Source organism: Mytilus californianus, unplaced genomic scaffold (assembly GCF_021869535.1).
Source record: "Mytilus californianus isolate M0D057914Y unplaced genomic scaffold, xbMytCali1.0.p SCAF_3, whole genome shotgun sequence".
NCBI classification, from domain to species: domain Eukaryota; kingdom Metazoa; phylum Mollusca; class Bivalvia; order Mytilida; family Mytilidae; genus Mytilus; species Mytilus californianus.
This window is the reverse complement of record NW_026262679.1, coordinates 120,432,052-120,443,061: the sequence shown is the minus strand read 5'-3', so window position 1 is coordinate 120,443,061 and position 11,010 is coordinate 120,432,052. Positions and strand designations below refer to the sequence as shown.

The 11,010-nt window shown below is 32.7% G+C and overlaps 1 protein-coding gene across 1 annotated transcript; it reads right to left on the bottom strand.

Moving 5' to 3' along the window:
- Positions 1 to 1,812: 1,812 nt before the first annotated feature.
- On the bottom strand, positions 1,813 to 7,887 carry LOC127736006 (uncharacterized). The gene is made up of 3 exons (XM_052246504.1): positions 7,292 to 7,887; positions 3,738 to 3,818; positions 1,813 to 1,968 (listed from the first exon to the last, which is right to left on the bottom strand). Exons 1-3 carry the CDS (start codon positions 7,551 to 7,553, stop codon positions 1,880 to 1,882), a joined length of 432 nt encoding a protein of 143 aa, XP_052102464.1. The 5' UTR covers positions 7,554 to 7,887; the 3' UTR covers positions 1,813 to 1,879.
- Positions 7,888 to 11,010: the final 3,123 nt, after the last annotated feature.

Genomic DNA, 11,010 nt, shown 5'->3' with positions numbered 1-11,010 from the left:
AGTTGTCATCCTGACTAAACCTACTTTGTATTTCATTAAGAATAAGTGTCATTACCATATAACATATATAAAACACAAGTTGAAAAGATAAATGACGAGGTATGATCATCTGGCTCCCTTTCAAAATTTTATTTTGCTAATTTTATGGACACTTTAGTGCAGAAATTTCACAGACATATATAAATTGACATCACTTACAAAAAAATGCTATTTTACTCTTTAATTTGGCAAATATATATATGACATCTTTTAGGAAAAAAGTTTTGAATAAAGCCTTGGTTCATATCTAAATATCAAAGGTCAATAAATACTTTAATTGAGGTATCTGTACTTTTTGTCCTTATAAAAAGTTATGACACTTACCGTTATCTTGATGATATTTTTTCGTTAAATAATCAAGAATTTTCTAAATATACTGCCGAAATTTACCCAAAGGAATATACTTTAAATAAATCAAATATAAACGGTAATAACTGTCCTTTCCTAGATTTAGATATTTCAGTTTTACACGGATAACTCTACACTAAAATTTACGACAATTTCATTCCCTATTGCTAATTTTCCTTTTTTCGGACAGTGATGTTCCTTTGGCACCATCTTACAGTGTTTATATATCATAACTCGTTCGCTATGTCAGTGTCTGTCTATGAATTACTGATAAATTATTAAGGAAGGGATTTAGTCACCACAAATTACTTAAAACCTTTACTAAATTCTTCCATAGATATAAAGATTTGGTTTTGAAGTTTTGTTGTATCTGTTGAAAACTTATTTCAAACGGGATAGCAGATCTTAATTCTTACGGAGATGTTGTTCCCAGAGCCCAGAAGTTGAGAAACAATCCGGGTAAACTTATCGATTCTTTAAATAAACCTATTCTAAAAGGTAACCAATTCTACACTGTAATTAGATCTTTGAATATTGCTTTTGTTGGTATTAATATTGATCGATACCTGTATCTTGGCATTGCACAATTTCATGTTTTTCTCTGACTGTTTATGACTTCTTTACACTAAATCCATTGGATGTTGAATGTGTACTGATTAATATTTTAGTCTTAGATGCATGATTTTTTTATAAGTTGTTATTGGCTTTGAACTAGCTGGCAGTAACTGCGAGTACTCTCAGATCTGTACTTAGTGTCTTTATGTTGTGGGGATGTATAAGTACCCTGCCACGTCCACTCTGTGTTTTTGTTAGATGTATTTCTGATTTTTATAGTTTGTTCTTATGTTGTACTGTTACACCACTGTCCCAGGTTAGGGGGAGGGTTGGCGCCTTCTAACGAGTTTAACCCTGCCACATTCTGTATTTGCCTGTCCCAAGTCAGGAGCCTGTTACTCAGTGGTTGTCGTTTGTTGCTGTGTAACATATTTGTTTTTCGTTCATTATTTTGTTCATAAATTCGGCCGTTAGTTTTCTCGTTTGAATTGTTTTTCATTTGTCATTTCGGGGCCTTTTATAGCTGACTATGCGGTATTGGCAATGCTCGTTGTTGAAGGTCGTACAGTGACCTATAGTTGTTAATTTCTGTGTCATTTGGTCTCTTATGGAGAGTTGTCTCATTGGCAATCATACCACATCTTCTTATTTTGATATTTATATTGTTTCAAAATCTTAACTTGAGCACTGAACTTTTATTTTTTATAGTAAATCAGATTCTGTGTGAATCGTCAGAATTTTACACTAAATTGTCATAAAATATTTAAACATAGCCAATGGTGATGGTAATAAAATGCCAATTATAGTATAAACCAAGGACTAATCATAGTTATAAATTTTGTAGTATGAAAATTGAGTTCCTTGCCATTCATTTCTTGCAGTCACTGCTTCCTTTCTAACCAATCTTTTCTTGTCGTCTAATGCTTTCTATAATCCCTTAATAACCTGTAGTTTGTATGATAACATTGTGTGTGTAGGTAGTACTGTTAACACACCTATACACTGCAAAGCACTTTGTCGCAATTTCTGAAAAAGATAACATAGTGACAGTAATCATACTTTTTTGGTTAGCTTAGTATTTATTATAAAAAAAAGAAGTGGTATGATTGCCAATGAGACAACTCTCCACCAGAAATCAAATGATGTAAAAGGTTAGCAACTATAGGTTAGTATTAATGTTTCATTTCACATACACATGCAAACACACACATCTAATTAATTTTGATGAATCTGAAACAGCTGAGCAAACATTTTGTATTTGTATTACAATATTCAAATCCTAACAGAATTCATTTTAGCTTCTTGTCAACTAAGAAGGCTATTTAGGTGCTCGCCCATTATTGATTGACTGATTGTTGTTTGTTTAATGACCATTGTCCATTGTTGAAGACTGTATGGGTTGTTATAATGTCTATTATGTTGTTTTATTTTTTTCCAATTATTTAACCTGTATCAGTTTAACTGAAATACTATTGTTAATTATGTTTCTATTACATGAAATTAGATCTCTATTTAAATATGTATATGGGTAGTTCTCGAGAGAGGGGAAAATTATTGTAAATTCAGGAATATATATGTTATTTATAGTCTGCTAAAGTCAAAATAAAAACTAACACATATTATGATGATGCAGGCCACAGATGTGACAGTTTATGTTTCAAAATCAATCATATCAAAAGATACATGTATAAAATTTGCATAATATACAATTATAAGTACCAATTGTGAATTTAAATATACAATACTTTCATCACAATCTGAACCAATGAGCATATAATACAATAAGTGAAAAGACAAATGTCATCAATTGTTAAAATTGAAATTTTTGAAAGGTCAATCAATTTAGAGTTATCTCCCCTTGACTATAAATTTGTTAATAATAGTGTAACATCCTAACTTTTGGGAGCAGATACCGCCATGACGTATAAAGCTCTTATGGAGCTGTAAACACTGCCCTAAAGTAAACCTGCATCAACCATCATCCTACTTATGCAAATGATGAAACTTACGATTCTATGTACTGTTTATAAGCAAGTAAAAAAAATATGCAACAAATGTATATACTAAAAGATACACAATATACCGACATTGAGTCCCACGAATGTCCTTTATCCTAAAAGACACAATTTACAGACATTGTGTCCTACCTACGTATCTACTTTATACAACCAATCATAAACTAAAGAGAAACAATTTACAGACATTGTGTCCTATCAATGTATCTACTTGATACAAAACAATCATATACTCAAAAGGCACAATTTACAGACATTGTGTCTTATCAATGTATCTACTTGATATAAACCAAAATATACTAAAAAGACACAATTTACAGACATTGTGTCTTATCAATGTATTTACTTGATACAAACCAAATTATACTAAAAAGACACAATTTACAGACATTGTGTCCTATCAATGTATCTACTTGATACAAACCAATCATATACTAAAAAGACACAATTTACAGACATTGTGTCAAACAAATATGTTTACTTGATGCAATAACAAACCAAGTTTGTTTACTATTGACTAAATTCTTACAGCAAAAACATGCATTCAATAATTGTATTAATACCTATTTTCCCCTTCAGATAACTGTATTTCCTTATATATTGTTATAAGTTTATTGATTAATATTACTAAATGTAAATGGGAGATTTTAAGATTCCAGTCCTGGCAAGCTGTTTTCTGCTAATTACTTCTCAGTAAAATTTGGTCAATTTAATGGTAAACGGATGAATTCCTGGTTTTAGGTTGTCCTTGTATCAGCTTAAATAAGAGTCATAATTCACCTTTCCCAATTGTCCACTGTTTCCATATAATATGAACTGTTATTCTGTATGCGATATGTAATGAGCTGTGACCCACAAGCCCTGTACGAAATATAAAATAAAAAACGGCAGTAATTCATTCACAAATTACGTCATTTCATGATCAGTTGTGAGACAAATAAACATGACTAAAGGAAATTTGACCTAATTGTCTAATATACAATTTGAATGCATCAGATTTCCATCTACCTAAATTTCTTGTGATTTTTGTGGACAATCCTTTTGCACTTGCGTCGGTAGCAAAGCCTATCAAGAAACTATGAGGTTTGTAATATGCTCTGCTGAGCCCACAAAAGTTCAAAGCACCATTTAGAGCATGTTTGAATAATTGTCTAGAAAGAGCTTCTCCACTGGAGTTGAGAAATAGTGGACCTGTTGTGTTTGTTCTCAAAGTTAAGTAACTAGTAAGTGCCGTTACTGCACAAATATTGTTATTTTTATTCTTAGCTATTTCTAAATGGAATAGTTTTCCATTTGAATGTTTGAAGTCCATGAAACTGATACTTAATTTTTCGTGTAACAAAACAGTTTGACTTAAACTAATTACATGATTGTAATTTTTGTTGTTGACTGTCATCTCACCAATTCTCAAAAGAGCATGGTATGCTAGGGTGAACATTGCTTTGAATAGAATTTGATCATACCTGTTAGATATTGTCTGTTTTAATGCATCATTAATTGATTCAAAATCGTACTAGTAATTGGAAGTCTCATATCTTGATTTCTTACCTTATGCACTGATTTCAGTACCTTATCAATAATGAATGAATCAGTTGGATCAGGCCAATTATTAATTTTGTGTGTAAAACCAATTGCTGATATGTATGTTGAGATAGAACTTGATGCAAGATCTTTGTTTTTCAAATGTGCTATAAATAGTATGAGATCTGACATAGTAAGTGGTAACTGAAATCTAATGCCATATTCTTCAGCAAAACTCTTATAGTGGATAATTGCTCTTCTATAAGTTTTTTTGTGAGGATTCAGATAAGATGTTGTTAAAATTTGATTTAAGGGTTTCTGTAGCTTGGCAAATCTGGTAGATTGGGAACTGGTTTGGGAACAGTGTCTGCCCATGGTGCTAACCGATGAAATTTCTGTACCTGTTGACGAGAACGTGCATCTGACAATACATTTTTTGAACCAAATATATGTTTTTCCTTAAAGTTCACATTGTTTCTCAAGCAGTGTAGAACTAGTCTCCTTATTAGGAACATAATTAACGCTTCTTTAGATGTTTGTTTATTAATTACAAACACTAAAGCTATATTGTTTGTATGAAAATATATGCACTGGTTTTCAAATCGGTGGCCCCATATTTCAACTGCCAAGACTATGGGATATAGCTCTAAAAAGGCAATGTTTTTTTTGCTATTTTGTGTCCAATTTGCCTAGAACCACTGTGAACCAAACAAAGCACCATAACCGTATGTACCAGAGGCATCTGTAAACAAATGTACCTGATCAGATGTTAACCAACGGTCTGATAAAATCAATGGCTTCCCATTAAAATTCTTTAAAAAATTTTGCCATGTGTTTAAATCTTGCTAAACTGATTTTGTCATTCGTATTCTATGAAAGGATTTTTTGACCCCAATTGTTAAGTCTTTTAGTCTTCTCAGAAATGCCCTTCCTGGGATGACAACTGCACAAGCAAAGTTGAGTGTACCAATGATAGATTGAAGTTCCCACAATGTATTTTTTTTTCTTTTTATAACACTACGGTTAAAAGATTGTGACATTTATCAAGCTTATCAATGGGAAGTCTAACTTCCATCAACTTGTGTCTATTTCGTAACCATCAAAACTCATAACCTTGGATGGCTGGAATGTTTTTTCCTTAGAAATTGGTATACCCATATCTTTACAAATTGCAAGAAAACGTTCTAATTTTTCTAACACCCATCTTCGGTTTTGTCTACTATCATAAAATCATCTAAAATATGCACTATGTTTGGAATAAGTACTTTATTTTTTGCGATCCATTCAATGGCTGTGCTAAAATTTGACAACTAGAACTACAACCCATTTGCAGATTTTTATCGTAATAGTATTTCCCCTCCCACATGAAGCCAAATAGTTTGTATTGTGATTTTTTTATGTTTATAATTCGAAATGCACTGGATATGTCGGTTTTTTGCACAAAAACTTTTTCTTCCTACGGTCTTAATCAGTTCTATTGCATCTTGAATGGAAGCATACTCTACATTGCATTTGTCTTGTGGTATGTTGTCATTGATTGATGATCCTTCAGGGAAAGATAAGTGGTGGATCATTCTATATGTCCCAGGCATTTTCTTTTCTGCTAGTCCCAAAGGGGATAATTGCATTTCTGTAAAAGGTTTTGAATCAAAAGGGCCAACAAATCTATTTGCATTAATTTCATTTTGAATTTTGTGTCTAACAATATCAGGTTTAGTCTTTGCTGATAATAAATTATCAACTGTACTACGATAAACAGAACCTCTGAATCCCACATCGAACCCATATTTAAACCCGTTAACTAAGTAATTGTTCATTTCAATATTGTATCCTTTTAACCAATATCCAAGCCTATCAACCTTAACTGGTGTATTGCTATTAGAATTATAATTAACATCATTTACTGGTGTTGACAGTTTTTTCTGTCCTTTGGGAAGAGGTGTCGTCTTTGTTACTAGATAGGGAGGGTCCCCGAAAGGGCTGGTTATTCCGGCCTTGTATCTTTTTTTAGTTATTACTAGTTTGTGTGAACTTATAATGGAGCCGAACTGGTTTTTTGCATGTTGAGAATGAGTGGTTGAAACCGCAATTGAAACATCTGTGTTAAAACTTGCATTTATCACCAAACTTACAACCTAAACTCTTATGAAATGAAAAACATACTCCAACTGGCCAGCGAGTATTGCCACCTTTGTTGTTGACATTCCCAAATTTAACATTAGCTTGCAATTTTGCTCTGAGATATAGTTCTAGGTGTGTACTCCCCCAAAGTGCTTCTCCTCTTTCTAATAATTTCCTAAATTCGATATCGTAAAATTGCCAGTTCCCCCCTTCTCTTGACATTTCCAGGATTATTTCCAGATGGTGGGGTATTACAGGCCCTAATTCAGGGTTTTTAGTACAAATTCTTGCTGTAGATTTATTCCAGGCTGATAGCCATTGGTTCAGGGTTAATGTTTTCTTGTTACGCTCTTTTGAATGGAAAGTTTGGGGTTGTCGGCCCCTTGAACAAGTTGTAATCTGTATTTGGTCTCGTCATTTCTAAGAGGGAATGGAAGTCGATGTACATTCCCGCCCATATTTGTTGTTTTATTGTATCCGGTATATTTGCCCCTGTTTTGAGGGAGCAACTGACAAAGGCTGATTGCCCCCCCAACAATTTGTTTATCAACAGTTGGTTGTACAGCCAGGACCGACCGTGTGAGGGATGTACATCCAGTCAAGGTCGTTAAACACTTCCAGTTAGTCAGCCAGAACCTCTGGGCTGACAACCACATTGTTATTGTCATGGTTTTGCTCTCCATTACATGTACCTTGGATGTTTCTGTTCAGAGTGTCCACATGATGTTGGACCTCAGCCTCCTGAACATCTGAATTGCCATTATTTCCTTTTGAAGTTATCTTGTCAAAAATTTCTTCCATCCTCCTTTCCATTCGGCTAGCTACCCTTTCTGTTATCCTATTGGTTAACTCCTCAACACCATCTGGTGATATAATTGTTGCATTATTTGGAGGTATTGAAGGCCTACTTGGTAAAGTGGTTGATGTTTTCTTCCTCTGGGCGGCCGTCTTCATTTTCTTAATGGCACCTGCCACTCCATACGAGGATTGTCTTATAGAGGCATTGTCTGAAATATACTAATGCAAACTTAATACAATACTTTCAATTATAATAATTTTTTATTAGGACTATTTTGTTTTATTGAATTTGTCTATTTGTTTTTCTTTGTATTTAACCTTGATTATTCATGTTAACCTTGTTTGAATAATTTAATCTGGACGATCCTCAACCATTAAAATTGTTTTGTTTGTGTTCATTATTATCTGAAATATTACCAGTTTCTGCCGTAAAATGTTACCTTTTGGTAACTAAATATTTAGTTTTAGCAACAACATTAAGTTCAAACATACGAAATGTATAGTTACTGTATACAAGACCTACATATAAAAGTCAAGTACGATAATAAAGTGATATTTAATATGATATCGTTCGACAAACAGTAACACAGGGGATTGATATGTAAATTTGTGTTGTTAACTTGTAATTATTTATGGTAACTACTACTTGAACCATGATTATGCATCATAATCCTAGATAATTAGGTCTTTCCACTTTTCGGTGGAAAGACCTATTGTATTTGTTCTGATTATTATTATTATTAGGTCTATCCACTTTTCTGTGGAAAAACCTATTGGTTTTCTTCTGATTACTAGGTCTTTCCACTTTTCCGTGGAAAGACCTATTGATTTTGTTCTGATTATTTTTTTTTTCTTCCGCCTAGTTTTTTTTCTTTCGCTGTTTGGTTATTTCGCAAGATGTCGATTTGATATTTGGTATATGATATCGAACAGTTTATGAGCTTTCATATCTGACCCTGCTTAACCGAATACTTTTCTTTGTAAGAGTTATCTCCCCGAACACTGTTTTTCTTGTGTTTGCTACTTCTTCGCAACCGTAAAAGATTACGACAAATTTATTTTACCAAATTGCTCGCTATATCTTCAGGATGTTGAGTTTGGTTTTCACCGAAGCACTCCGGAGACTCCATATGAGAGTTATTTCCCTTATGCATTTGATATACGTGATATGCATTTCTAACTGGTAAACCATCAGTAATAGAGACATAGGGTCTTTTGATTTGAGGTCCTTGGTCCAAAAAAAAAAAGAAAATTAGGTCAAGGTCAGAGCTCAAGTTCATATACTAAAATTTGATTTTGGCTTATTTTTACCTTTTTTCAAAAATTGTATAATAATCGACAAATTATTTTTACTAAATTGTTAGTTGTGACATGTCGTAACACATACATTTTGGTTGAAATGGTACGCTAACATTAAATAGGAGTTTTCTCCCCCCTTATATTTAAAATAACGCATATGGTGATATAACTCATTAACCATATATAATTAAGACGTAGGGTCTTTTGATTTGTGGTCCTTGGTTTATGACCTTGAAATTGAGCTCAAGGTCATTGATAAATTTGAAGTTCTAGATTTTGACCTTTTCTTTTACCTCATAAGTATACCTAATAAAGTCATGGGACTTTTTGCATTATCATTTGACGTTGGAAAGCCAACCGGAAATGACCTTGTGTAAACCGGAAGTAGCTATTTTTTGTACATCTTTAATGTAAAAGTATATCGAACGATATATTTTTGGAATCAGTGTCAATTGAACTATCAAATTATACCGGAAGTATCATTTTTCAAACCGGAAGTCTCAAATTATCTTCCTTATTTAATTTTTTCTATATAGAAACAATATATTTTTGGAATTAGTATACAATAAGCCATCATTTGACGCTTGAATTGACATTTTAAACCGAATTTTAATATTTTTATTTCAAAATAATCTTTACTGGTGGAAAGACCTTCAATTGTTCTCAGAACAATTGGTTTTTAATTTTTTTTTTTTTTTTTTCTTCCGCCAAATTTTGTTCTTGCGATAAATTTTTGTTTCGCAAGATGTCACTTAGATGTTTCGTATATTATATCGAACAGTTTATGCGCCTTTGAAATTGACCCTGCTGAACCGATTACTTTTCTTTGTAGGAGTTATCTCCCCGAACACTGTTTTCCTTGTGTGTGCATCTCCTCCGTAACCGTAAAAGAAAGCGACAAATTTATTTTACCAAATTGCTCGTTATATCCTCAGGATGTTTTGTCCAATTGTGACCGAAGCGAAACGTAAACTCCATATGAGAGTTGTTTCCCCTTCTGTATTTGACATAAGGGATATATAAATGTATAGCATGAATGGTAAGTGATAGAGACCTAAGGTATATTGATTTGAGTTCCTTGGTTCATTTAAATGAAATTAAGGCCAAGGTCAAAGGTCAAGGTCATATTCTAAATTTTGACTTTTCCTTGTTATTTGATCTCCTCTGTCACTTTTAAAATTACAAATTAAAGAACTAGTGCAAAATGTTTGCATAATTGTGATTTAGATCTGATACATTTGGTCTGAAACAATCCAATGATATCTTCTAGGAGTTATTGTCCCTGAAATGATTAAATTTAAGGTTAATTGATTATTACTCCAACTTGGTACATGATAAAGCCATAGGGTCTTTTGCAAACTCTTGGTTGACATATGACCTTGAAAAAAGTCAACCGGAAGTGACCTTGAGTGAACCGGAAGTTGTATTTTTTGCACTTATTTCATGGAAAAGTACCTAGAAACCATATATTTTTTGAATGATCATAGGTTAACCTATCATTTGAGACCGGAAGTGACATTTTATAAACCGGAAGTAGCATATTATCTTCCTTATTACAGGCATAAATATATACAAACTCTATATTTTTGGAATCAGTGTGAATAAAGCTATCATATGACACCGGAAGTGACATTTTATAAACCGGAAGTTGGCAATTATCTTCCTTATTTCAGGCAAAAGTATATAGACACCATTTATTTATTGAATCAGTATGAAGAAATCTACTTTGACGCTATTAATAACTTTGGGTAAACCAGAAGTAGCTTCCTATCAATTATTTAGAAAATTGATGTGGAAAGACCTTCAATTGTTCTTTGATTATTATTTTTTTTTCCGCCAAATTTTGTTCTTGCGATAAATATTTGTTTCGCAATATGTCGCTTTGATATTTCTTACATTGTATCATTTCACCCTGCTTAGCCGAACAATTTTCTTTGTAAGAGTTATCTCCCTATTCACTGTTTATCAAGTGTGTGCATCTCCTTTGTAACAAATAAAGATATCGACAAAATTCTTTTTTTAAATTGTTTGTTACATCCTCAGGAATTTTTGGCTAATTTGGATCGAAGCGATTCGATAAAATTTTATAGGAGATTACTTTTTACAACCTTTACTAAATAAATTTGTCGGTATTTTTTTTAACTCATAAACCGTTAACCGTATAACCCTAGAATGTTTTTATTTAAAGCCCCTAGGTCCGAACTTAGAAAATGAAGTCAAGGTCAAAGGTCAAGGTCAAGTTCTCAATTTTGATATTTCCTTGTTTTTGCATTTTCTCCAACACTTTTAAATATATCTATAAAAGAACAAGTGC